This window comes from Manis javanica, chromosome 4 (genome assembly GCF_040802235.1).
Source record: "Manis javanica isolate MJ-LG chromosome 4, MJ_LKY, whole genome shotgun sequence".
Taxonomy (NCBI): Eukaryota; Metazoa; Chordata; class Mammalia; order Pholidota; family Manidae; genus Manis; species Manis javanica.
Genome location: NC_133159.1, coordinates 168,923,515 through 168,950,928, shown reverse-complemented (window position 1 = coordinate 168,950,928; position 27,414 = coordinate 168,923,515). Strand labels below are relative to the sequence as shown.

The window sequence follows — 27,414 nt, the reverse complement described above, 5'->3', positions numbered from 1 at the left end:
AAATGAAAAGGCAACCCAAGGAATGGGAGAAAATATTTCCAAAGCATGCACACGATGAGTACTTGTGTCTGGAATATATAAAGGACTCTTACAACTCAACAATAAAAAGACAAATAACTCAATTTAAAAATCAGCAGAGGATTTGTAGAGACATTTCTCCAAAGAGACACACAAATGACCAATAAGCATGTGAAGAGATGACCTGCACCAGTCATCAGGGAAAGCACATCAAACCGCAATGAGATACCACTTCACGCCCACAAAGATGCCGAAAATAAAAAGAGAATAGCAAATATTGCCAAGGATGTAGAGAAATAGGAACCCTTACATATTGCTGGTGGCACTGGCAAACAGTGCAGCCACTTTAGAAAACATTGGCAGTTCCTCAAAATGTTACACACAGAATTACCATGTGACCCTGCAGTTCTATTCTGAGGTATGCACCCAAGGGAATTGAAAACATGGCCACACAAAAACTTTTACATGAATGCTTACAGCAGCATAGTATCATCCATAATAGCTAAAAAAATTGGGAGCAACCTAAATATCCATCAGCTGATGAGTGGATAAACAAAATGTGTTACATTTATAAAATGGAGTATTATTCAGCCATAAAAAGTGAAATATTGATTATATGCTATAGCATGGATGAACCTTGAAAACATTATGCTAAGTGAAAGAAGCCTGTCACAAAAGGCCATGTATTGTATAAATCCATTTTATATGAAATGTCTAGAATAGACACATCCATATAGACAGAAAGTAGATTCGTGGTTACCAGGGGCTGGGGGAGGGGAAACGGGAGTGACTGTCGATGGTATAGCGTTTCTCTATGGATGATGAAAATATCCTAAAAGTAGTAGTGATGGTTGCACAACTCTGAATATACTGAAAACCACTGAACTGTACACTTTAAATGGGGGGAATTTTATTATATATTAATATATCAGTAAAGTTGTTATTAAAAAATATGCCCAAGTGTTTACTTCTATCATTCTGTGCTCATCAAGGAATTGCCTGATTATTGGTTGGCTTTCAGAGGAGCCCCGGTCCTGTCACTGAAGCCCCACTACTCCTCTTTGCTTCACCAAAACCTATCCATCTCTCAAGGGACAGCTCAAGTCCTGTCCCTAACATGAGTAGCTCTAGTTTCCTCAATCTGTGCTAACCTCGCCTTTCTTTATTTTCTCAGCATTAACTCACATGGGCACTGAAAGCAAAGTGCAGGGCAAATAGCACTGGATTAGGGGCCAGAAAAGTCTGTGTCACACTTACAAGGCTTCTAAACTGAGCAAGGAAGCTCGTTAAGCCTCAGTTTCTTCATGTATAAAATGGCTATGAACACTTTTATCCATTCTCCCTCTACATCTGTGGGAAAATGAAGACACAGCCCTTGTCGGTTGTCACACAAAAACAAGATGTTATTAATATTATCAAAATCACTGGCTAACATTCCTTATAGGCAAGGTACTGGGCTTAGAGAGGAATACATTACTGCCTTTCATGAAAAATCGGGATGTAGAAAAATGAGCTAAGGCTAAGTGCTTAGGGCTAAGGAGGCTGGAGGGAGACAGTTCATGTAGGCTGGAAGGCACAGCCAAGGCTATTTTGCTCAGAAGAAGGCAGGGTTTAGCCTCAGGGAATCAGAGGGACAGAGGCCCCCCAGGCAGGAAGGCTGAGCTGAGTGTGGGAGTGGGAATGACAAGGGTGCTTGGAGGCCAAGGTGAGTGGCTTTAGACTCTCGACCAGCGCTGTCCAGGGGGACTTCCTTGTGATGATGGAAATGTCTGTTTACAGAAATATGAGCCTCACATCTCAAAATAGCCACATTTTAAAAATAAAAGGCAACAGGTAATATTTATTTTCATAACATATTTTGTATAAACCAATATATCAAGAACATTATCATTTCAACATGTAATCAATATAAAAATTAGTCATGAGATGTTACTTTTTTGTGTGTGCTATGTCTTAAAAATCTGGTGTGCATTTTACACATCTCAATTTGGATGCTAAATGTTCAACAGAATGAAATGTAGTCCTACCAAAGCAATACAGTTGTGTATTGTTTCTGTTTTTAAATTATAATTAATTAAAATTAAGGAAAATTAAAATCACTCAGCCACATATCAGATGTTTAATAGCCACATGCGGCTGGTGGTTTCTGCGTTGTTCAGCACAGCCTTAGAGTTAAGATTCTGTGGGTAGATAATGGGACTGAAGCTAGAGACAGCTTCCAGATCCACACCTCCGGCCCAGACCTCCCTGAGCTTAAGGCTCATAACTAACTGTCTTCCAGAAGTATCTGTCTGGGGTCAGGATTATGATGACGACGGCCATAAGACCCCAGAGGCCACTTCACCATGGAAATGTGGAATCCTAGCTTTGCAAAGTACTTCACATATGCAAAGATCACATATTGTATGATTACATTGATGTGAAATGTCCAGAGAAGTCAAACCTAAAGAGACAGAATAGATCAGGGGTTGCCTGGGGCTGGGGGTGGGAGTGGGGCGTTCTGACAGTGGGTACTGGGTGATGGAAATGTACTGAGATTAGTGTGATAGATGCATAATTCTTTAAATAATTTCATTATTATTGAACAGTATCATTGTACACTTAAAAGTGGGTGAATTATCCTATAATGTGGAAATGTAAATTATACTTTGATAAAGATTTTTTTACAAAGGCATCATGTTAGTCTTCTGAGGCTTATTTTTTCTCTCACAGTTATGTTTCTGAGACTACTGGTTTTGTTGCATAGAGTTGCAGTACATTTATTTTATTTATTATTTATATAGTATATTTATTTTATGCAGTACATAATCCACCATGTAATTATACCGCCGTGTGATTTATTTCTCCAATTTCTAATCCTGTCATTGGACACACTATTCCTTGATTTTCACTATTACAAAATAACTTTCCCCCAACATTCTTGAGCATGTCTTGTGTATACTTGGTATACATAAGTAACTTTATGCCTGTTGAATCTAATAATAAAATATCAGGGCTTACACATTATATGTCCATTATAAACTTTGTTTTTTTGGAATTCATCTTATTGTATTTTACAAAAGCCTTATTCTCCCAAAAGATTGACAATTAAAGAGAAAACTGGTCCTCACTGAGAAATATTGCTCTAAGGAATGTACTGGAAGTAAAATTGCTGGGTCAAGTGTATGTAGATGTTCAAAGATATGCAAAAATTCAAAGGTGTCCAAGTGTCAAACTGCTTCCTAAAATAATTGTCCTGATTTGCCCTCCTGCCAACAGAAGACAAGATTCCCACATTCTTCAACACTTAGTAGTGTCCAACTGTAAAATTTGTGCCAAGTAATTCCCTTGTTACTGAAGAGGTTGAACATTTTCATATGTTCATGGGCCATTTGTGCTTCCTCTTCTCTGCGATTCCTGTTTCCTTTGGCCATTGAAAAAATATATTTTTTTAATTGATTCATACAGTTCTTCATATATTCTGGACATGAGTCCTCTGTCATATCAATGCATTGCAGATATCATTCCCAGTTTGTGACTAGTTTGCATTTCCTTGGGGTGTCTTTTGATAACAGAAGGCTTACTTTTAAAGTAGTTGTATTTGATCTATTTTGTCGTTTGTTGGCTAGCTCCTCTTCACTCTTTGAAGATCACCCCGGTTGCCTGGTCAAGCCCCTGCATGGTCCCTGTTGAACTGACAAGCTCTGGAGCAGAGCCCAGACAGCCCTTTTGAACCTGCTGCTTGCCCTCAGCCCCGCTTTATACTCAGTGTTTATTCTGGAGCTTGTGTTTCCACCTGCATCTTTCCCTGCTGCAAAGGCCTCCCTCTGCATGCAGAACCTCACCAGGTCACTCCCAAATCCCAGCTCCAGCACAGCCACCTTTTTTTTTTTTAACAGTCCAGTGGTCTTCATTTTTACCCTTAAGGCCACAGATGCATAGGGAATTCACAGGCTTCCTGCAGCCCAGGCTCCTTTCCACTGCTTCTCATGGCGTGCTTCCCCAGGTGGAGCAGGCTGGCACTTCAGCGGACCCAGCTACCTTTCTCCTTGGCTTCCTTCTTTTCCTGATCATTTTCCTTCCCATGTTTCAGGAAGCTATTTCGGCTCCTGGAGAGCTTAATATGCTCAGTATATACATTGATTCTCTTGGCAAGAAGCTTGCCCCTAACTCGTTTGTTTACAACAATGCCAACAGCATGCTCGGTAGCATTGTAGGCTCTTCCAATTTTGCCATGGAAACATTTGTGGGACATTCCTTTTTTTTTTTTCATGTAGCTTCTGCCAATAAGACACTTTTTTATTTTGGTACCATTAATATACAATTACATGAGCAACACTGTGGTTTCTAGCTTCCCCCCATTATCAAGTCCCCACCATGTACCCCATTACAGTCACTGTCCCTCAGCATAGTAAGATGCTACAGTCACTACTTGTCTTCTCTGCTCTATACTGCCTTCCCTGTGCCCTCCCCTACATTATGTGTGCTAGTTGTAATGCCCCTCTCCTTCCCTTCCTACCCATCCTCCCCAGTCCCTTTCCCTTTAGTAACTGTTAGTCCCTTCTTGGGTTCTGTGCGTCTGCTGTTGTTTTGTTCCTTCAGTTTTTGCTTTGTTCTTATGCTCCACAGATGAGTGATATCATTTGGTATTTGTCTTTCTCTGCCTGGATTATTTCACTGAGCATAATACCCTTTAGCTCCATCTATGTTGCTGCAAATGGTAGGATTTTTTTCTTCTTATGGCTGAATAATATTCCATTGTGTATATGGACCACATCTTCTTTATCCATTCATCTGATGGGCACTTAGGTTGCTTCCATATCTTGGCTATTGTAAATAGTGCTGCGATAAACATAGGGGTGCATATGTCTTTTTCAAACTGGGATCCTGCATTCTTAGGGTAAATTCCTAGGAGTGGAATTTCTTGGTCAAATGGTATTTCTACTTCGAGTTTTTTGAGGAACCTCCATACTGCTTTGCACGATGGTTGAACTAATTTACATTCCCACCAGCAGTGTAGGAGGGTTCCCTTTTCTCCACATCCTTGCCAGCATTTGTTGTTTGTCTTTTGGATGGTGGCCATTCTAACTGGTGTGGGGGCGATATCTCATTGTGGTTTTAATTTGCATTTCCCTGATGATTAGTGATGTGGAGCATTTTTCATGTGCCTGTGGGCCATCTGAATTTCTTCTTTGGAGAAGTGTCTGTTCAGATCCTCTGCCCATTTTTTAATAGGGTTATTTGCTTTGTGGGTGTTGAGGCATGTGAGTTCTGTATATATTTTGGATGTTAACCCTTGTTGGATATGTCGTTTACAAATATATTCTCCCATACTGTAGGAGGCCTTATTGTTCTGCTGATGGTGTCCTTTGCTGTACAGAAGGTTTTTAGCATGATGCAGTACCATTTCTTCATTTTTGCTTTTGTTTCCCTTGCCCGAGGATGGGGCTTTCCTTTTTAAACAGTGCCCATTCCCTTGATGTCAACAGTATCACCTTTTTTGTAGATTCACATATATGTGGCCGAAGGAACAGCTCCACGTTTTCTAAAAGGCCAAGAGGGATACAGTGGGTGCCTCTGCTCTTTCCTTTGTGTTGGTCATTTTGGCAAGTTACTGGAGGATGGTGGGTCCAGCCAGGCCGAAAGGCACACCATCTCTTCTCAGAGGCATCTGCAGACCCCCACTGTATCACTTCTCTATTCAGTGGGCCCCAAGCCTGGCTAAATGCCAGATGATGGCAGTATATAGGTTTTTACTTTTAAAATGGGATAATTTTTACTGTAAGTATAGTTTATTAAATAAATACATTATTTCAAAACATGGGATTCCTTAATGATGGGATGTTTGAAAGGGGAGAAAGGTTGGGAACCACTGCTCTCTGGCCAGTGATGTCTAAGAGCCCCTTGACACCCGGCTCTGTCTGAACATGCCCAGGGAGGGACGCTCACTACCTCGGTGAGTCGGGCTGCTTCGGCTGCTAGAAACTGCTTTCTTATGCTGCGTCTCCTGCCTCATCATTTAGACTTATTATTCTTCACTACACTCTCTAGAGAAACACTTGTCTTTTTTTGACACAACCGTCCTCCAACCTGAGAGGGGGCATCGTGTCTATCCGTGTCTCCTTTTCTCCAGGAGAAACACATCACCCTCACTGATTCCTGGGAAGAGACGGTTTCCAGATTCTTCAGCACCTGATCCTCCTCTCGTGAGTGGATTGAAGATTTTCCATATCCCTTGTATACCACATGCCCTTGGTTGAGGAAAGTCGCAGGCTGGTCTGAACTGCACAGAACGGGCCCTGATGCAGTCAATGTGAGTCTGTTTACTGGTGCAGCTGAAGAGGGTTGTGGCTGTTCCCGCAGCCTTGTCAGCCCTGTGGCTCATACTGAATCCAGGAGCTGATGAAAACCCACAGATCTTATTCCTGTGAGAAATCACCGGTTAGTACAGGTGCGTCAGACTTCCCCTCTAGATGCAGACTATCTGTCAAAGGCAATTTTGCCACTTCGACTCAGTGCCGCTACCTTTCGACTAAGTTGTCTTTGCTCACGTGTCCTAAGCTCTCCCCCAACTTCCCATTAAGCCCAAAGTTAATAAACAAGTATTGTTTTTTCAAAATATTGACATTCCAAGGACAATGTCCTGTGGTAACCAGGCATCCTTGGCCCTCTTTCGATCACACTCTGCCTTTGGGGTGTCAGGCCCCCGATTCCCAGGAAGCAGGGCCCAGGAGAAGATACATGTCTTCTCTCCAGGCCCAGGGTGAAGGCCGCTTTGCCATGGATGTGGACAGTGACAATCCTTCCCCGCCTCCCAGGCCAGGAACCTCTGAGTAATCTTTGACTCATATCTGTCTTGTCTCCTATTGCCTAATCTTGTCTGATCTTCATTAAAAATGTCTTCCTCCTTTCCTTTTTCTAACTCGTTCCTCTGCTCATTTCTCTTGTGCCCAAGATGGTCTTGCCAGAACAGCTCCCTGAATGTTAAACAAGCAGTTCCCGAAGAGGTGAGGGGTGCCGAGCCCTGGACAGGGGAGTCCCTTGGCCTGAGTCTGAAAGGAGGGCTAGGAGTTGATCAGGACAATCCTTGGAAGACTCACATTTCAAACAGAGGAATCAAATTTCCATCTGTCAGTACTGGGATGTGCACGGAGGCTGGAAAAGCCAAGGTGGGAAATCAGACTTCCTCGTAAGGATGGTTCTAGGTTGGGCAGTGTCCTGAACACAGTTGTATTACAGAACCCTTGGTGAAGATAGGTAACTAGCAAGCTCAGAAGGTTGCAGGAGAAGACAGTGGTGTGGGGCTCCCCAGAGACGGAGGGAAGTGTTGATTCAGGAATGGGCCAAGGTAGGTGGGACTGAAAGGCGGCAACAGCTGATTGGAAGGAGGGGCACAGAGAGGGAGGAGTTGAGGGGGATGATGATGCCTTGAAAGGCATGTTCCTAGGAAGGGAATATTCTAGAAGCAGGTTTGGGTGGTGGGAGGACAAGGCGGGTAGGGCTTGGTTTTGTAGGGTGCTGGTCCCTTGCTGTGAGGGGGTGGGTGACAGAGGAGCCAAGTCTTCCCACTCCTGCCATCGCTGGGGGGCCTCTGGTCTGCCCCCCTCCTTGAGATCCTTTACCCCTTTCCTCTGCCTGCCTCCTGCCTCCCAGGATGCTGCTGGACCAGACATCCACCCCAGAGAAACTTCAGGGGGTGTTGAGCTTCCCCATTCCTTACACCCAGAGTATTCAGTCACCCGGCTTCCCACCTCTGTTACTGCTGGGTGAGTATGGGAGGGGTGGGTGGGGCTGCCCAAGAGGACCCAGGAGCACTCGAAACACCACCCAAGGCCCGAGAAGGTAGGCATTGAGCCTGGTTCCTCCCCACGCCAGGCCTGGAATTCTCCCGATGGTGGCTGCTTCCCCCATCTCACCAACACTAATGGTCCCTCCGACGTGCTGGGCACTGTGCAGGCGCTGGGCTATAACGACCCCAGGCTCTGTCTGTAGAGTTGGGCAGCTAAGGCTTCCCATCATTACTGTACACCTCCGAGCAACCCTGGGTCAGGTACTATTGCATTTCCATTTTGCAGATGAGGCAACTGAGACACAGAGGTTAGTAAGCTGACTAAGGTCACATGAGAGGTGGAGCCCCAATGCAAAGCTGGACAAGTGGCCCGGGGGAGCCACTCCGCTGTCCACTCCTTCCCCACCTCCAGCATGCTCACTGCCTCGGTCTACTCCCCCTTGCATGGCAGGTGTCATATTCTTTAGTCAGGATATTCTTATTTTTAATCCAAAATGCCCTTCTCTGGGTTTTGCCCCAGTGAGGTGACCCCTACTGTGGCCACTGTGTGGATGTGGACAGGCAGGAGCCCTTGCTCTTCCCGGCCCTGCGTGGCTCCTCCCCTTCCCAGACCCCCTGCCGCGGCCCGCACGGCCCTCATCAACTCTCCGGGGGCCCCTCCTCTGCTGCCCTCCAGTCCAGCCTCCTTTGTCCTGAAGAGCACGCCTGGTCACAGCTTCAAACCCTTCCGGCTCCTCGCGGGCTGAGGGGCAAGCCCACAGTCCTCCGGGCAAGTCCAGAGTCCTCCCTGCCGGGCCCCTATCAGGGCTTCCCGGAGCGGGTCACTGGTGGGTCTGGCCCTCGATAAAGCATTCAGCGGTCAGCAATAAAGGGAGCAGAAGGAGCAGAGTGACACGCATAAAGGTCATCAGCATGTTTCAACCACACCGCAGCTGTCCTTTCTTGGTGACAATACCTTTAATCCCAAATATCCTTTCTATTATTTTTGCAGTTAAAATATTATTTCTTTCAGGAAATGGTGGTGAGAGAAATGAAGTACTTTTTTTTTTTTACGATGTATTTTTTTGATGTCCCTACTTGGCAAACTAAAAAATGTTCACAAGTCTAGTCTCAGATTCCCTTTTCCCTGACAGTTCTGTGGTCTATGGAAGCTGCCCCGCCAGCGTGTCAAACAGACTCTGGCCTCTCAGGCCCCAGGGCGGGAGAAGAGATACCATGCTAGCAGGAGACCCCGTGGTGGGACCCAGAGCATGGAGGCACATTCATCTTTGAGTCCACCCCTTACCTCTAGATGTCTGGGACCCTCGAACACCAAGGTCCTCTGACCACTCAGGACCAGTCCCAGCAGCATCCTGCGCCCTGCCTGGCCTCCCCCACTTCCCAGAGGACATCAAAGGAGGGTGAGAGGAGTTCCCAGGGAAGAAAAGGACGTTTTGTTCTTAGTTACCTTGGAGTTTTAGGAAGCACCTGAGGGCCTTTTATGCTGATGTCAGGCAGAAAGTCCCACGTTGAGGGGCGGGCAGCCGTGGACTTCTGTGGCGAGGCAGAAGCCACTTCATGTCACTCCCCTGTGAGAGCGCAGGAGGAGGAGGGAATCTGAGATGAGACCCTTCTAGCTCAGCAGACCTTCTCGGCTGGCCAGCTGGCAAGAAAGATGCCAGGGCTTCTGGGGTGAAAACTCTCCATGGGGAACCTGGATAGGGTGGGGCTGGGCCCCACAGTGGGCCCCGTCTTCCAGGGGAGAGCTGGTGCTGACTCACCCACCTGGGCACTGGGGGGCCACCAGGGGTAGCAAATGAGCACCGGGCCACTTCAGAGGCAGGAGCTGGGCTCGCTGGCACAGGGCCAGCGCATTTGCTGTGCAGCTGCCCAGGCAAGGGGTACAGCTGGGTCCTGACTCCATGGTGAAGCCAGGACTGAGCCCTGGGCCAAAGTAAGCCCTGGTGGGCGGGGGTGGTGGTGGTGGGTGTGTGTGTGTGTGTGTGAAAGCCGCACATTTGGACCTATCATTTCCCGTCAAGCTGTGAAGGGCATCTCACTTCACAACGGATAATGAGATGTTGGGATGGACCATGACTTATTAAAGCCCCCACATAGTATCCTTGTCTCCAGCAGCAGTAGGACCTGAAGCCTCAGAACCGGCTCCTGGGGAACATTTTTGGGACCTGGAGCTTAGGGGTGAGGTCCTAAACCAAACCTACCCAGAAGACCTGAGTTACCTGTTGCCGAAAGAGCAGGGGCCCAGCTCTGGCCCTGCCCTGGGTATCAGCCCCTTGGATGCCTGCAAGAGCAGAGGCATGACTGCCCGCAGTGAGGCAAGAAACGAAGGATCAACCCAAATTTGGGGCCAGCTGAGGGGCATGATTCCCCCTGGTCCGAGCCCACTACTTTGGGCCTCCCACTGGCTCGGTGGGAGGTTCTTGGGTGCGAAGGTTCTGAGCTAAGGTCAAAGTGCCTTCGAATCTAATCTGCTCTCAAGGAGGACCAGCTGGCCTGATAGGAGTACTTGAGCAGGAGATAATGGCCAAGGTCAAGAGACGTATAGAGGATGGAAGTAGGGGAGGGGCAGAACAGTGCACAGTGAACCTATGAGTCAGGACAGGTGTGCTGCTGACTGGCTATGCCCTCGGAAGAGCCTCCAACCTTCGTGCACCCTCTGGAGATGGTGCCTCACATCACTGCCCCTGTCTCTTTGCTCTTCTGGGTCAGCTGAGGTCCTACCCTGGGAGAGGACTGCCATAAAGCTACAGCTGGGGAGTGCTGCCCCTGCCCTCGCTATTGCCTGCTTGGGGCATCCTCCAGGGCATAGCTTGGTCACCCCACAATTCTGGCTCAGAGTGGTCACTACCACCTTGCTGCACCCCTGTCCTGAGGGGTGTGGGCCCAGAGTTTGAACAGCTTTGGGAGCCAAGGTGAGAACTCAGAGCTGCCACAGGCTTGAGCGAAGTGCAGGAGTTCTAGACCTGAGGTTTATGGCTGCTCCGCAGAGGTGATCAGACACTGCCATTATCAGCAGCACCTCCCTCCCTCTCCATTCCGGTACTGACACCACCCAGGGTTCTGGCCACCCCCCACCCCAGGCCCCACATTCTTGCTCCACTGGGTCTTACTTTCCACAATTCCCCCAGCACTCATGGAGCAGCTCCACGTAGCTTGTGACTGACCTTGACCACTGCAGGGAGAAGAGCAGGGGCATAGGGATTGGGGACAAGCCTGGGACACAGTCCTCCTCACCACATCCTTTCTGGAGGGAGAGCTAGCCTGAGGGCATGTGGTGCTGAGCCTGGGCTCCAATGTCTCTTGCTCAGGCTGTATACCAGCCACAGGGTAAATCTTTTTGGCTTGATGAGGGGAGCCTGGCTGTGCCCTACAGACTGTGCCCGGATGCCCAGCTTCTCCAGTGTGTGGTGGATGTGATCAGGGGTCAGACACAGCTCCAGCTACAGGCCGACAGACGCTTCTTAGATGCCCCAGGGATCACTCAGGGGGTCCCTGCTACACCTTCCCATCTTCAACCGCTGCCCTCTCTCAAGGGCTGGCTTGCTTTCCTGCTTTCCTATCTGCACACTTAGCTAATGTCTTCTCTGCTGGGGGAAGAGGAGTGTTGAAAGGTAGGGTGAGATGGAGGTGATCATGCACGCTCCTGCCTCAGGGCCTTTGACCTGCCTTCCTCTTCCCTCAGCTGGAATGACCTTCCCCGGGATCTCCATGTGGCCTGCACTCCCTTCCTCTCTTCTCAGAGAGCCTGCCCCTGCCCTCCTCAAGAGCAGCCCTTCAGCCTGTGACATTCCACCCCTTCTCTGATTTCTTTTCTTCATAACACTCGTTGCTACATGCAGTTGGGTTTCTGTGTGTGTGCATATGTATGTGTATGTGTACATATGTGTGCATATGCTATTTTGTTTACTCTGTAATTATCCATCTCCCTCACTTCACAGAAGATACATAAAAGCAGGGACCTTGTCTATCTTATCCATTACTGTCTCTCCAGGGCCTAGGACAGTGCCTGACACAAGTAGGTGCCCAGCCCAACACACTGGGCTGACTTGCTTTCAGTGGGAAAGCCCGCCCGTCTGTTGCCTCCCGCCACCAGTGAGGTCATGCCCCTTTCTGCACCAGGCTGGTCCCCACCACTGCTCAGCCATCTCATGCCTGTTCTCTTGGGGCCTGAAGAGGTAAAAGTTGGCCTGGCTGTCATACTCATGGCCTCTCCATCCATCCTGCAGTGTTATCTTGGCTTGTGGGCAGGTTACTCTTACATGGCTAAGTCTTGTTTTCCCAAACTGGACCGGCCTTGGGTCAGCCTGGGACCCACAGCCTGGGACGTCCCTCAGCAGATCCCCTCACAGTCGGGAGGGCCCAGGTGACTCACTGTCTTCGTGGGCAGCTCCAGAAGACAGTGGTCGCTTGCCTGCCTTGCTGCTGCCACTCCTGCCACTGCCCCACTGCCGCCTTGCTGGACACTGGCTGCTCCTGCTGGGGCTGCTGCTTTGCTGGCCACCACTGCTGCCCCCGAAGCTAGAGGTTCTCCTCCCTGAGTGATAACAGTGCCGTTTTAAGCTCATCACAGTAGCCGTGTACTTTCAGATTCAGACTCCCTTTCTTCCCAGGGCAGTTGGGGCAAGTTCTCCACCTTGGAGGGAGCAGGCCGGTGACACTGTCCCAAGCCGAAGGCTGCTCTCCCTCTGTGCACTGCTCAGGGCTTTAGTTATTATGTGCCATCCCAGCAAGGCCCTCCTCCCAGAGCTGGTTCAGGCGTGTTGATGCCCACTGTGGCCCGGGGCCCCGAGGTGTACGAGCTAGGCCTCCCCGGCCTTCCAGCACCACTCCTGCCCCTTCAGCTGCTCCTTCAGTGGGAACACTTCCGCCCTCGCCTCGCCCTGCTGCCCCTGGGCCACGTTCACGGGGGATGTGTGTCGTCAGCACACATCCTGGAGCTCTGATTCTGCGCTCCTCCCCGCCTGGAGACCCCCCTCACCCCACATCTGGGTTAAGCCCCCTTTCTATGGGCTGATTGTTATGGCCTGAGAGTACAGGGATGTGCCTGTCATGTTCACTGTTACCCAGTGTGGCCCAGCACCTGGTGCATTGAAGGGACTTGACCAGAACTATTGTAATGAATAAATCAAATCTGTGTATCCTACAGTGCCTTTGGACTGGGGAACCCAGTCTCCTAGGCCTTCTGTTCTCTGCAGCTCAAGGTTAAGGTGTGTGCCTGACACGTGTGCTGAACAGGAGCTAACTGGCTGTTTCAGCCTGTTGGGGGTGGGGAAGCTTTGCTGAGAGGGGCCAGAACAGCTAGGAGTCCCCTCTCCTGTCCTTCCCATGCAGGAGCAAAGGGAGGATTGATAAAATATAGGACACTCAGATTTGAATTTCAGATAAACAATGAATACATTTTAGTATATTACTTGTAGTTTGTAGGATACATGCCAAAAAATTAAATTCCAATTTAACTGGGCATCCTGTTTTTTTCCTTCTTTCTAAATCTGGTAACTTCGGAAGGGCAGACGTGATCAGCCAGGTGCTCGGGGGATCTGAGGTCCTGTTTACAAGGTACATTCTGCTCACTGCATTGGCTCTTCCTGCTCTTTAAATGCTTTTGGCCAAAGAACAGGGTGAACATGAGGTGTGGTTTCCCAGAGCTGTGGCTAGCGTACTTCATCCCGTGCATCACCCCACATCTCAACCTCCAACCCCAGCTGCTGGGCTGGATGTCCAGGGAGGCCTTCCTGAGGACTGGATGTCCGAGCTGAGGTTTGAATGAAGAGCCAGGTAATGATTGGGAAGAACATTTGCAAGAAGAGGTGAGCATGAACCCAGCGAGTCTGAGGAACATACAGGCTAGTGTAGCTTTGTGAGTGCAGGAAGGGAAGGATTTGCACAGGTCACAGTCTCTGTCCTCAAGAAAGGGCCTTAAAAAGCCTGGCCTGGCCCCAGCTGTAGGCTGGGTGCGTCTCTGTCTTCTCAGGCAGAAGCCTCAGCAGCAGGGAGAGGTGGGGAAGGGAGTGTGAGTGCCTGCCATCCTGGGCTGGGGATTCTGGCAGCATTCTGGCACAGTTTGGTGGGATCACTTGCTCCTTAAAATGGCTGAGTGGACTGTTGCGCCCTTAAGAGCAAAGTGCCCATGCGGCTGGTCTCCATGGAGGTACCCTACCTCAGAGCGCCATCTCTGTGCCCTCCCCACTTTAAGCAGACTCCTGAGAGCCTGTTGGCAGGGTGTGCTCACCCTCCTGAGAGGAAAGTGCTGCATCCCAGGGCTGCAGGGCCATGGGTGGGGGGACCCAAAGGGCCCCAGCCTGCTTCAGCACGAGCCTCTCTCATGAAAGCCTTACAGTGGGGAGCTCAGCTCTCGAGTCGGGTTCCCACAGAGGCTCTGCTCTTCTGGGCTGCCTGGCCCGCCCCAGTCCTCCTCAGAGGCCAAATACACACGCCCGAATAATAGGAAATGGCTCAGTTCCACATTCAACTCACAAAGCATTTGTTGCCTTCTGTTTGCCTGTTGGCAAGCTAATGAGGCTGTTTTTAAATTAAAATGTCCATTAGCTCCCTCAAGCTACCTCAATGAAATTTATGTTCTAGGAGGGTTTAAGCTGGTCACTCTGAGGGGGTGGACCCGAGTACGTCTGCCCTGTTGGAAGGTGTGCCCAGGGCAGTGGGCACCCTTGGGGGTCTTGCCATGTACTTGAGAGAATGCTCTCTCTGTCTGGGGTTACAGGATCCCCAAGGCCCACCTTGGCCAGGGCCCTCCAAGAACCTCTAGCCTAAGGATAAATATAAATTCTTAGCAGCCACTGTCCACGGGAAGCCCACCATGCTGGGGGCAGGTGGGGGAGGGATGTCCCTTTGTTGAGGCTCATTTATGTCTCCAGGGGAGGAAACCCCATTTCCGTCCTACCCCCAGGCCTTCGGTGAGTCTTGCCAGTTACCCACAGGAAAGAACCTTTTGTTCCGAGCTTGTAGGAAGTCTGAGCTGGACTTGTTATCTACCCTCAGCATTTCCTGGACACGGGGCTGTGGTAGAGGCTGGTCCTGAGCCTGAGTGACTGGGGCAGGGGAGGCTGCTGAGTTTGGGCCTTCGGAGAGGCTGGTGTGAACTGATATTTATCCTTAGGCTGGTTTGCCTGAGGGCAGGTAGTATTAGGAAGGACCTCTGGCTTGGGAAAAGGGGGCAAAACATGCCTGTGTGTGTGTCGGGGGTGGGGGTGCGGAACAAGGGAAGGTACCAGCCTCCCGTACGGTGCTATCTCCTCCCTGGGGGCTGGGAGCCCGGAGGCGTGTCCCCCAGGCGCAGGAGCGGCAGCGTGGGCCCAAGCCCGGGCCGTGTCTGACACCTAGTGGCCACCTGCGGCCGGTGGGGCGACGGGAAGGGAGGGGAGGCTGGAGGGAGGACCGAGGCAGCGCGGGGACCAGGCCTGGGCAGGCCCGCAGTGCAGGCCGGGCACCCCGCACCTCTGCCTCCCTCCGGGCGGCCCCGGCGGCCCAGCCCCAAGCCGCGCCTGCGGCCTGCGCGCCCCGCCTCGGCCCCGAGAGCTCCTTGACGCACCCCCGGACTCGCAGACCCCCGTGCGCCCCCGAACCCCGGGGTCTCGGGAAGCCAGGTCGCGGGGCCTGAATCTGGAAGGTCACCCGAGCCCGGGTCCAAAAGTCCGAGTCCGGTGGGCGCGGGTCTCGCCCCGCAGGGCCCTGCGCAGGAGCCCCTGCCCCGCGGGCGTCAGGGTTTGGGCCCGGGCTCCGACGGGGGCCCGGCCCCGGGACACAGGAGCGGCCCCACGGCCCCCGCCCGTCGCGTGACCCTTGCCGCCCGCCTCGCGGCCAGCCCCGCCACCGCCGCCCGGTCCCCATGGCGACGCCGCAGCGCCAGGGCGGGCGCGGCTGGCAGAACCGGCCGAGCTGCCGGGCGCAGCGGCGCGGGGCGCTCCGGGCGGGTAGGCGGCGCGGCGCCGAGGGGACGAGCGGGCTCCGGGCTCCGGGCCCCGCGCCCGGCCAGGTAGGCGGCCGGGGCCGGTGGGTGCGCGGCGGGCCCCGGCGCGGGGGCGGGGAAGGGGCCCAGGTGTGGGGGGGCTGGGGCCCGGCCGCGCCCGCCCCTCAGGCCAGGCTCTCCGGGCCGCAGCGAGCGTTTCCCTGCCGCCGCACCTGCCCCTCTCCTCACCTGCCTCCTGGGCTCGGGGGACCACGGAGCCAGGCCGGGGCTTAGGGAGCTTGTCCTGCTCCTCCCTGGGCTGTAGCCTTCGCGCCGGGGGTGCCTCTGTGCTGGGCCTCTGCGGAAGTGAGAATGGACTGGCAGGTGATGCCACGTTGATCCATGGTGCCACGGCACTTTAGAAACAAGGTAGGGACGAAGTGGCTCAACCAACATTTGCCACGACTGTCTGAAACCTGAAACCGGGTCGGCCAGGACTGCTTGCTGGCTGCTGGGCCTCCCTTGACCTCGCCTTTTGCCTCTTGGGGTGAAATGCCCAGCTGGTAGATCCCTTCCTGGTTCTCCCGGAACATCCCCGGCTGTGGGTAGGAGTTTCTCACTTGAGAATCCTCCTCGCTGAGTTGGCCTTGGTGGGCCCTGAACTGTGGGTACAGGGGTGCATAACTGGGCTGAGGAAGGGGTCCCCTGCTGCCTCTGGCTCCGGCGTGATAGCAGGGCCACCTTGCCTCTGTGCCTGCCCTTTTCCGTGGGCCCCCGCAGGGAGGAGGGTCCATGGGGACCCTGGAGTACTGACATGTCTGCAGAGGCCAAGCCCCCTCCCAGGTCCCCCCACGGGTTGCCCCTCCCCTCTCATGCCCTCTACCTTAGCAATCTGGGGATTTTGAGACTCGTTAAACAAAGCTCAGTTGTTGGACGCCTCGATTCTGTTCGTTTTCTCAGCAAATTTAAAAAACAAAGCTTTGCCACTTTCTCAGAGATACCTCGTATTTGTCTCGTGAAAATGGATTGAGACAGAAAATACCGGCAACTTGTGAATGCCTGGGTGAGACTCCTACAGAGAAGGGCTTCTGCAGCCCCACCCTCCACCCCGCCCCTCCAGGCAGGAGGAGCCTCCCAGACGCGAGGTGTAACCCACCTCCGGATCGCTCTGCTTCCCTGTCCTGGCCACCACCTCTTGGCAGGCAGAGCTTGGCTTCTGCTAATATGGAGTGGGTCAGCAGCACTAGAAGGTGTTGGTGGAGGAATCAGCCCCAGACCCAGGGGTTTCTGCCATGTGAGGGGACTGGTGGTAGACAGAAGGGCAATGTGGATTTACTAGAGGGGGTAGTGCTCTCTGTGGCCTCACACAGCTTGTGTCAACAGTTCTGATGTGCAGATTTGATTTTTGTTAAATTGCTATTTGGTTGAATGCCTACTGTGTGGGAGGCGCGGTGCTAGGCATGGGTACATATTTATCCCACCAAATCTTTGCTATAGGCCAGTAAAGTGGCACCCAAGATCCCCCTACCTTGTGGATGAGGAAGCAGGCTCAGTGAGGGGTGGACTAGCCCAGCAGCAGTCATGCACCACGGGGCTGGCACCGAGATCACATCAGCGACCAGGGCTACACGGTCACTTTCATGGCCCCTGGGCACTTTCGCCTTCCTGGGCCCCTTCTTCCATATAAAAACCAAATAAAAGGTATATTTTACAATTACTTGGGTATTAAGACAAAAATAATCTAGGCTGGGTTAAAAATTAAAACATTTCTTCAAGCCTAAAAGCCTTTTCTCTTGATTATAGCATAAATTATTGCCCACACATGTGGGTCCCTGTTAAGTACTGGGAACCCTGGCACTGAGCCTCCTGTGTGGAGAGCTGGCTCAGTGTCTAACATTAAGCTCTGCTTTCTTCCTGCAGGCTACTTTGGTACCCTGCCTGACAGCTCAGCCTTCATTTGCCTACTATTCCATCCCATTCTAGGACAATTGAGCCATTTTCCCCCTCACTCATCAGGAAAAGATCTAGCCTCCAACCCCAGTACAATATTCTCTAACCCAATTAAATCCCTGCTGTGGATGAGGAGGGCTGTGGCCAGGCCAGGCTCCCTGCTTCCAGGCTGTAGGGCATGGGCAGTGTCTGGTTCCCATAATGCGATTAGGCCTGGTGGCCTTTTGATGACACACAATGGGCATGGGGAGGGAGAGTGATTCTCAGCACATTCCAGCCCTGGGGGTAGCTCCTGTCCCCGTTTGATTGCATTAAGTGGCGTCTGCCTGCAAGTGTGTTGGGGGGGAGAAGTGAAAGCCTCAGCCCAAGGTTCCAGAAGCTGCCAGAGCTACTGTTACCCTGATCACATAGCACAGGAAGAAGGGTGGCCACTTGAAGGGTGACACGGGCCCCCTCTGGTCCCAAGACTATGGTCTGCTGCGCAGAGGTGACCTTTGTGTGGAGAGGGGCTGCTTCCAGGCCCTTGACACTGCTGCCCACACTTCTGCTCTGGGAACCCAGGAGGACCAAGGCATTCTGGGGGCCAAGCCAGTGAGGAGCAAAGGGTGAGAGAGTGTTCTCACAGGCTGGGAAATCAGGGAGCGTGAGTCAAAGGCTTCTGCTTACTAGGGGGTGAATCTCAACTGATTCCAAGGCTTGAGGATGTAGTTGCGTGGGTGAGTGGGTGGGTGAGACTGCAACCAGAGCCACTGAAATACGTTCTCTCTCCAGCCTGGGAAGGAGACCCTCAGAGCAAAGACAGGGTGTCAGTTACATAGAACTGAATAAGCGAAGGAGGATTGCTGTTACTAAAGGAATCTTTCAGTTCATCTTCTGCAAAGCACAATACTCACCACTTCAGTTTTTTGTACATCTGGATTTTCCACACTTGGATCTTACGGCTTGTGAAGTCACCAGGACGGTCGTGTTTGGTGGGAGTTTTCCTGTCACCCCTTATACTTGGACTTAGAATTACCTTCAAATTGGAAAGGGACATGGGGATGACAGCTTGGGCCTTTGTAATTCCAATAGTCATTCTTTGTCTCGCTTCCTCGTGGATGCCTAGCTCCCTGGGCCCTGTGCCCATGGAGCCACTGACATGAAAATCTTGCAGCTCTCGTCACTGCTTCTCTCCTAACCTCCATTCCCACCCTGGGGCCTTTTCTCCCAGGGAGCCCACCAGGGACACCAGTGCCCATGCTGGGATGGGTTTAAACTGCTTGGGACCATGATTCTTTGAGGGGTGAGGAGGATGCAGGGGGACTGGCATGGGGCAGGGGAGTCCACCTTGGGGCCCTGATGCAAAGCACCTTCCTTGGCAGGCGCCCATTCAGGTCCTAGAGTGGCTCCAGTATTTGGGAAGCATGACAGCTCTATCTGTTACTGGGCAAAGCCACATCAGCGACAGACAGCTGGCTGCTCAGCACCTGCTCTTTGGAGGCCTGAATTTATCTCATAGCTCAAATTCTTACTCTCCCATTTACTTGAAAATCTGTATCTGCTCTGCAACTTGTCTGCAAGCCCCTGAAGGCAGGGACCAAGTCTTAACTGTACCGCTCCAGCATTCAGCCCTGTATGGCCAGCATATAGTAGGTTCTCAATGAACAACTGAGGTGGGCAACTATTTGTTGCTGATTTGGGGCATGTCATTTATCCTCTTTGAGTCCCAGTTTCCTCATCTGTCAAATGGGGATTGTACTCCTAGTCTCACAGTGTTTTTGTGGGGGTTAGATGAGAATGCGGGGATGTGGAGTGCCAGTAGGGGCCTCCTAGTCAAGGTTCCTTGTTCTCCCAAAGCACACAAACACCGTCGCTACTCCACCAGTGTGTGTGCAAACAGCATTAGGGCTCCGACTTCCAAGGGGATTCAGGCTATCAATCTGCAGTGTGGAATGGTAAAGCTGCTCCTTTAGTCACTGTGCTATTCCAACGTGGGTTTTCTTTTCAGCACCAAGTGCTTCACCAGGTCTCAGCAAACACTGACTGGGTGCGCTACAGTTTACTCAGTTCTGACACTGTCTACCTGGGGATCCCTCAGGTTAAGGCCCAATCCCACAAGACTGTCCCCCTTCAGACACCAGTCACAAACCTAGGTTGTCACCTATGCTTCTGACCAGGCAGCTACAGGTAAAAGAGGTTCCCACCACCTCTTTCTCAGGTTCAATTAATTTGCTAGAGTGGTTCACAGAACTCAGAGAATCACTTTACTTACTAGATTTACTGTTTTATCGTAAAAGGATGTAACTCAGGGATAGGCTGAGGGAAGAGGTACCTACAGTGAAGTCTGCAAGGGTCTCAAGCTCAAGGGAACTGGGGTGTGCCATCCTCCCCCAGAAGCTCTCCAAACACCAGCCTTTTGGGCTTTATGGAGGCTCCATGAGACATGGTTGACGAAATTGTTGGCCGTGGGTGACAGGGCTCAGTGTCCGCCCCTCTCCCTACCAGGGGTCGAGGAATGGGACTGAAGGTTCCAGCCTTCCTATCACTTGGTTCCTCTGGCACCACCAGCCCCCATCCTTGGGTTGTCTGGGGAGGTGGGGCTCACTAACTTAATGAAGACCCCTTTTATCCCTTTCTTCCCTTGGCAAATTCCAAGGGGTTTAGGAGTTCCATCCATATACTTCCTGTTGTAAACCACAGTATCCCAGCCATGCAGAGAACCTCACTTTGCTGCCTGTTTCATTAAGAGGTGGGCGGGGAGGGAAAGCTAGCTCTGCTTAACCCCCACCGAGTAGCTCCAAGATCCAGGGCGCAACAGCTTTGCTGCCCTGAGCCCCACCTCTGTCCTCGGCATTGGGCTTGAAAAAGAGGAGCTGCGCAGGTCGCCTAGCAGCAGGGCTGTTCCTTCTGTCCCTCCCAGTCGGAGCTAATCAGATCCTACTGTGCCTCAGGCTCTCTAGGGATGAATCTAATAAAAGAGGGGAGGACAGAACTGCATTTCTCTTTTCAGTAAATTTTCCTGTTAGAGTCGGGCTAAGGGATTAGATCCCCGAGGACGCCCGAGGAGGAAGACACAGTCCCTGGAGTCGGCGAGCCCCCAGGGCCACGGAGCAGAGAGGCACACGTGGGTGGACGGTGAGGCAGAGCAGCAAAGGTGAGGAGGCTGCCAGCCAGCCCTGGGCTGCAGAGGAGGGGCAGCGTGAGGTGGAGGGACAGCGGCAGCTGGTGCCGAGAGCCAGGTTCCAGCAGGACTCCTCGGAGGGCACTTGGTAAGAAGGCAGCGGGACGCTGATGAAGCTGAGGTGGGAGCTTGTGACGGGGCTGGCACTTCCTTGGAGGCAGTGGGTGGCCCTTTGTGCTGGGCGGGGCAGTGACTTGGGGGGTGGGCTTTGTCCCAGTGCCCCGTGGGTCAGGCAGATGGGGGAGGGTAGAGATGGGGCGGAAGCTCCATGCCCTGGCGGGGAGCAGTGAAGATGGCTAGGACAGAAGTGGTGGCGGGAGGCCTGCGGCTGAGCCCCTAGGATCTGGCGGCCAGGCTGCCGAGGTGTCAGAGCTGGGACCAGCAGATGGGCAGAGGACCTGCAGGGCCAGGGGAGGATGTAGTTATGACAGGGAGAGGAGTTTGATGTGGCCACTAATGCCCAGGTGGACATGGACAAAAGACAGTTAGAAATGGGGTTTGTATTTGGGGGAGAGGGCAGCAGAGGCACTAGATTTCAGAGTTGCCATTGTAGAGGTGAGAGGTAAGGAAAGAGGCAGGGGATCCAGAAAAAGGGGTTCAGTGACAGGGCTTCTGGAAACAGGTGTTCCCACTTGCCATGGGAGTGTTTCTGGAAGATGATTTGACAGAATATATCAAAAACCTAAAAAAAGAACAGAGCCCTGGCTGCAGAATTGCATTTCTCCACTTAGGAATTAATTAGACAAGTGTGCAAAGATGACCACATAATGTTTTAAAAATAAAAGCTAGCTAAATGTTTAACAATAGGGGATTCGAGGATTGGTGAAGACACGGATAATACTGTGAATTTATTAAAATGATGACATAGATGTATATTCACTGACATGAAAAGATGCATGATCTATTAAGTTAAAAAAAGCAGGCTAGAACTTGGTATAATCCTATGTCTACAAAAGAATACTTGTGTTTCTAGGAAAAAATGATGTTAGGATATAAATCAAAATGTTGACTACCTATAATTTTTTTCTTTTTTTGTTAATCTGCCTTTTAGTGTTGGGGGTGTGTATTATTAACACTACCCCTGCCCCAGCTTTTTAAAATGGTGAAATTCCCAACAGCTGTGAGATGTGGCCGAGAGAGCAGTCCGGCTGTCAGGAGGGGGAGGCTGGGCCCCCTGGAAACCAATCCTGGGGCACCAGTGGGGCGCATGAGCTCTGCGGGGGTGGGGTGGGGGGTAATCCAGGCTGTTGGCTATCTGCTCAGCTGTCTCTCTGTATGGGGGGAGGCAGGACATTTCCCTTGCGGGGACAGTGAGAACAGTGAGGGCAGGGGAAGAGGTGAGTGGGCAGCCACCTGGGGAGGGACGTGAGGGCTCCGCCCTCTGCAAACTGTGGCAGCACCTTTTTGTGGGCGCAGGCCACTGCCAGCACCAAGGCAGAGGAATGGACGCTGGCTTGTGGGCTTGGGCTGGCCTGGGGTCAGGAGCACCAGCAGATTGAGGGTGAGGAGCTGGCACGAAGGTGGCCATCCTGAGCTGGGGTGAGGCTGTGGAAACACCCAGAGGACGGGGCAGAGGAGCCAAGGAATATGCTTACCTCGTGGACCCTAGGCAGGCTTCCCCCAGCCCCCTGCAGAGCAGGGACAGTAACGTGCCTTTTTATGGACCTCAGGCAGGGGCGGTGTGAGTTAAGTGATGTGTAGGAAACATCCTTGGGCTCTGAGTGGTGAGGAGTCATTCCCTGTAGGCCTCGTTCCTGGAGTCTGAGGGCGGAGCGCAGATCCTACCTGCCCTGCCAGGGGCGGAAAGAAGGGGCTGTGGTCCAGGCCGTGGGCGGGCAGGCCTCCTTTCCATGTCCAGCTGCAGCTGGGGAGGTGGGCTCGCTCCTCAGTCCAGCTGTACCTTATGACCCATCTGGAGGGAACACTATGACTAACCCGGTACCTTCAAGGAACTGGCTCACTTCTCTGTAAGTCACTGTGAGCCGCACCTGAGGCGGCCCAGGGGCCCATGAAGCAGAGTAGCACACAGGTGTGGGGCCTCCTGCTCTCGCCGGGGTGTGGAGTGCCTTCCCTTGCACCCTCCCTGCACCTCATGTGGGTCTGTCCTGGGGAAGGCCGGGTCCTCCCACTGACGCTTGGATGGTGGGCCCTGGGGGCCTCGGGTGGGAATGGTGAGCACCGCTTCAGCACAGGGCATGGGGCAGGGGTGGAGAGGGAGGTGGGGGGGGTTGGGCGGGATGCAGCTCTTGGAGGTGGGGGCTGCTCCTCAGCTTGGCCCTCTTTCCTTTCCTGCAGCAGCTGCGTCCAGCATGGAGAGCCTGGCTGGCACGGCCCCCACCCCCCGCCCCGCGGCGCTACCTTACTACGTGGCTTTCTCCCAGCTGCTGGGCCTGACCGTGGTGGCCACGACTGGCGCTTGGCTGGGTCTGTACCGAGGCGGCATCGCCTGGGAGAGTGCCCTGCAGTTTAATGTGCATCCCCTCTGCATGATCATTGGCCTGATCTTCCTGCAGGGGGACGGTGAGTTGGCCCAGTGCTCCTGGGAGCCAGCCCTCTTGAGAGCGCTGGCAGGAACACTGTCACTGAGAGGCCTCTTGCTGTTAGACGAATCTAAGAGTCTACGGAAGACAGGAAGGAAGCTGGCTTAGAACCTGAGGACACTGGGAATCCAAATCAGGGGCCCTGAGGTTGGGAGGGGCAACTCTGCCAACTTGTCTCAGGGGTTTGGCTGCCTGTTCCAACAAGGATCGTCCGAGGGACTGTGTGCTTCACGGAGCAGAAAGCAGGGGCTAGGCTGTGCTCGGAGGCCGTCTTCTGCAGGGTGGTTTGAAATTGGGGGAAAGAAAGTGTGTGTGTGTGTGTGGCAGGGGTGGGGGTGATGTAACTTGGAGCTAGCACTCCTCTCTGGGGTAGGAGCAAAGCGGGGCTTGGCCCCCACCCTGCCTCGAGGCCAGGGACTGGCTTCTGCTTCTGGTAACTAGAAAGCTGGATCTCTGCCTGCTTGACCCATTCTTCCTAGAGGTGGTCCTGGTGACAGCCACACCCTCAGCGGCAGAGGGCCATGCTGAAAGCCACCGGCCCTGTCCACCTGAGCACCATCAGGGGCTTAGCTTGGGACCACACAGCTCTCCCTTGGGAACAGGGGTTTCCCTGTTAGGAAGCCTGTTCACCAAAGCAGTGAATATCTGATCAGGCTTCACTATTGGACTATTTGAGGACCATCATAGCCAAAACGTGACCTCAGACACTTAGTGACACCTTGGGGTGATTGCATGATGAATCTAAAACACAGGACAGTGACTACAAGGGGCAGGGCGGGGGGCAGGTGCAGAGCACATGTAACCAAGGGACCCTGCCTGCCTGGGAGCTTTGCTTCCTCTTTCATTTCCTGCGGCTGCGGTACCCCAACAAACCCTTGACCCAGATCACCTATCCAGCCCAGGTGTGTGTCCTTGCTCCCACGGCAGGGGTCCCCCGCTCTGGCCCGAGCGCTGACATTCCCACTCCCGCCTCCCATTAGCCCTGCTGGTTTACCGGGTCTTCAGGAACGAGGCCAGACGCACAACCAAAGTCCTGCATGGGCTGCTCCACGTCTTTGCGTTCATCATCGCCTTGGTGGGTGAGTTCCGGCTGCAACCTTCCCTTTTCCCGCCTGTGCTTTCCATGTCCGTCTCCATTCTGGTTCTGTTATGGCCCCTCCCTCCCCCTCCTCCCCCTCAGGCAGTCCAGCGGGAGGGGACCCTGGGTCACCGCCCAGCTCCCTTCCCCGTGAGCCCATCCTCACACGCCCCCGCCCGTGGCCCAGGCCTGGTGGCGGTGTTCGACTACCACAGGAAGAAGGGCTATGCTGACCTGTACAGCCTGCACAGCTGGTGCGGCATCGTCATCTCTGTTCTCTACTTTGTGCAGGTAAGTCCTCTCAGCCCCGCAGCCAGGGGGTGGCGGCAGTAGGGAAAGCAGGCCTCAAACGGTGTGCGTGCCACGGAGGGGCCTCTCCAGAGAGGCGGCCAAAGGGAGAGAGGTGCGTTAGTGCGACTGGATGCTGTCTGCAGGCTCTGCAGAGGGTACGAAGCCTGGGTTTTACGGGTGAGGGTGCCTCGGACCTGGTGCCCACCCAGCTGGCATGGCCCATACGTTTGGCCACAGGCCCAGCCTTCCAGCTCTACAGGTGTGATGGACTGAGGCCAGGGGCCTCCCCGTATGTGCCCAGTGCCTCCCCCGGCTCCCAGGCTCTGAGGAGGGAGGGAACCAAGTGGGTGGAAGGAGGGGTGCGCAGCCCTCCCCTGCCCGGGATGCCTTGGGCTTGGTCAGACTGATGGCAGCTCAGGCCCCGGCACCGCCATACCTTTCCTCCCAGTGGCTCGTGGGCTTCAGCTTCTTCCTATTCCCTGGAGCTTCGTTTTCCCTGCGGAGCCGCTACCGCCCACAGCACGTCTTCTTTGGTGCCGCCATCTTCCTCCTCTCTGTGGGCACAGCCCTGCTGGGTCTAAAGGAGGCGCTGCTATTTAAGCTCGGGTGAGTGTCCTGTGCTCCCAGGGCCTGGAGACGGAGCCCTGCCCTCTGCCTCCCTGGACGCATGCCTGAGTCAGCCAGCCGTGCAGGGGGCTGGGCTGGAACACCCCACCTCCTTCTGGCCCAGGTGCAAAGGGTACTGGGCCTCGTGGTGACCCCTTGGGTGGCTTTTCCCTCCACCCTCACCATGCAGGACCAAGTACAGCGCGTTTGAGCCTGAGGGCGTCCTGGCCAACGTGCTGGGCTTGCTGCTGGTCGGCTTCGGCATGGCTGTGCTCTACATCTTGACTCGCGCTGACTGGAGGCGGCCACCCCACGCGGAAGAACAAGCTCTCTCCATGGACTTCAAGACGCTGACGGAAGGCGACAGCCTCAGCCCCCAGTAACTCCTGCTCTTGTTCTCTAGAAAAGGGCCTGCCTGCCGCCAGCCACCCCGATTCTGGGGAGCCCACCCCCAGAGGCTGTTTGCAGGATTAGCAGCTCCAGGGAGGGTCCCAGCCCAGTGGGTGGGAGCACGGGGGCAGCCTGCCCTTTTGAGCGCTGATTTCTGGGGTTTAGGGCTTGGCCTCCTCTGCTTTCCCTTCCTCGCTGCTGCTGCCTTAGAGTCCTGCCAGGAGTGCACAGGCCCCTGATCCTGCTGTCCGTCGCCCCTCAAATGGAGAAGCTTTGGGTTGGACTCTGGGTGGTTACCCTGGTTGTGGAAGCACATAGTCACTGAAGGATGGGAGCAGCGCCCCCCACACCCCCAAGGCAGCTGATACTGGGCCACATTCAGGGGCCGCTGAGAGCACAAGGCTGTGGGAGAAACCATGAGCTTTGTGACAGGCCTGGCAAAGCCAAAGCTCGCTTTATGTAACACTGAATCCAAACCAGGCGTCTCGCTAGCCTGAACGGCACGTGATAAGAATGAGCCCGGTCTTTGGCAGTGCAGGAAGTGACACGATGGGTAAAATATGTTGGTGTTCAGAGCAAGGTTCCCCGCGTGGGGCAGGACGGGCCCTGGGAAGCTCTGGGGACGGGGCTGCGGCCCAGCTGTGCCCCGAGCCTCCCCCTCCTTGAGCCTTCAGTGGCCCCGGGCAGTGGGCGGAGGCGAAGGAGGTAGCCGCCTGCTCACTCCTGCAGGGTCGTGACCAGCCCGCCCAGGCTGTGCTCTGACAGCTGAGGCGTGTGTCTTTTCAAAGTGAAAAATGATCGCTGTTGTCCTGGTTCCCTTTCCGTGAGGAGGGCGGGGCTGTCTGCTTCTGTTCAGGGGGGACGCCTCATCCTCTCTTATCTGGGCCCGTTTTTGTGGGAAATTGGGACCGAGTCAGAATCAGATTAACCTCCCTCCATCCCCGTATGTGATGCTGTGAGCTGATCAGTCTGGCTTTGGTCTAGAAATAACGTGATTAGAGCACTGATCTTGTGCTTCGTAACTTGGCAGCTGCCCTCTCGTTTTCCTCATTTTTTGGGCTTTGAGGAACATGACACAGTTTGAGACAGACACAGTACTTAAAAGAAGAAATAAAATCTCCCAATTTGACTACTATTCTCTTAACAGCTGCCTTCTGCACACGTAAAAGCTGCCTTAGGGAAAGGGGCTAGTCCCGTTAAGGCCCATTGCTTATCCTTGCCTGTGCCCGGGCGATGCCCCTGCGCAGGGTGGCGGCTCTGGTCCAGCACCCCCCACAACCCCCAGGAGGATGGCCAGGGCCCCCGCCTAGCCTCTCCCCGTCTCCGCTGCAGCTGGCCGCGGCGAGGGTGTGCGTCCCCATCTACAGTGTGCTCTGCAAGGGCAGGGGTGCCATCAGTTCTCTCATCACCGGGCACACACTTGTAGAGCCAAATATTTACATGTGGGAAAACGCCACCTTAGACAAACTACCAAAGTACAATTGTGAATCTCCCTTGCCTAATGCCACAAAGAGAAATGGAACCTTATTTGCAAAGAAGTCTGTAAACTGGTCTGTTTGCCAAAGTGTACACTGGATGAGACTAAGGAGCCGAAAAGCCCTCTGCCCCAACCAAAGCTCATGGTGGTGGTTTATTTTCTTTTGCCTGTGGCCAGTCGTCTGTGAAGAGCAATGTAGTGGAACAAATGATTCAATAAATGTCTCCAGCAGA

General features: G+C 53.3%; 1 protein-coding gene and 2 long non-coding RNA genes across 14 annotated transcripts in view; 1 reads left to right on the top strand and 2 right to left on the bottom strand.

Moving 5' to 3' along the window:
• LOC140849183 (uncharacterized) overlaps window positions 1-16,702 on the bottom strand; it is a 17,553-nt gene extending 851 nt beyond the window's left edge. Inside the window, exons 1-3 of the long non-coding RNA XR_012130836.1 lie at window positions 16,573-16,702; window positions 15,939-16,105; window positions 9,234-9,354 (exon numbers count right to left, since the gene is read on the bottom strand). This is a non-coding gene — a long non-coding RNA (uncharacterized lncRNA). The remainder of the gene's footprint in view (window positions 1-9,233; window positions 9,355-15,938; window positions 16,106-16,572) is intronic.
• On the top strand, window positions 13,428-27,414 carry CYB561 (cytochrome b561). 12 transcript variants are annotated; one of them, XM_073235754.1, is made up of 8 exons: window positions 15,747-15,776; window positions 16,015-16,118; window positions 20,629-20,772; window positions 23,095-23,319; window positions 24,320-24,418; window positions 24,605-24,708; window positions 25,127-25,314; window positions 25,505-27,414. In XM_073235754.1, exons 4-8 carry the CDS (start codon window positions 23,109-23,111, stop codon window positions 25,695-25,697), a joined length of 795 nt encoding a protein of 264 aa, XP_073091855.1. In that variant the 5' UTR covers window positions 15,747-15,776; window positions 16,015-16,118; window positions 20,629-20,772; window positions 23,095-23,108; the 3' UTR covers window positions 25,698-27,414. The 12 variants fall into 12 exon arrangements, with proteins under 12 accessions (XP_073091863.1, XP_073091857.1, XP_073091861.1 ...); XM_073235756.1 differs by lacking the exons at window positions 15,747-15,776; window positions 16,015-16,118 and adding an exon at window positions 13,430-13,561; XM_073235755.1 differs by lacking the exons at window positions 15,747-15,776; window positions 16,015-16,118 and adding an exon at window positions 13,449-13,593.
• On the bottom strand, window positions 16,918-17,948 carry LOC140849184 (uncharacterized). Its single transcript, XR_012130837.1, has 3 exons — window positions 17,747-17,948; window positions 17,218-17,365; window positions 16,918-16,992 (listed from the first exon to the last, which is right to left on the bottom strand). It is a non-coding gene; the product is annotated as an uncharacterized lncRNA (long non-coding RNA).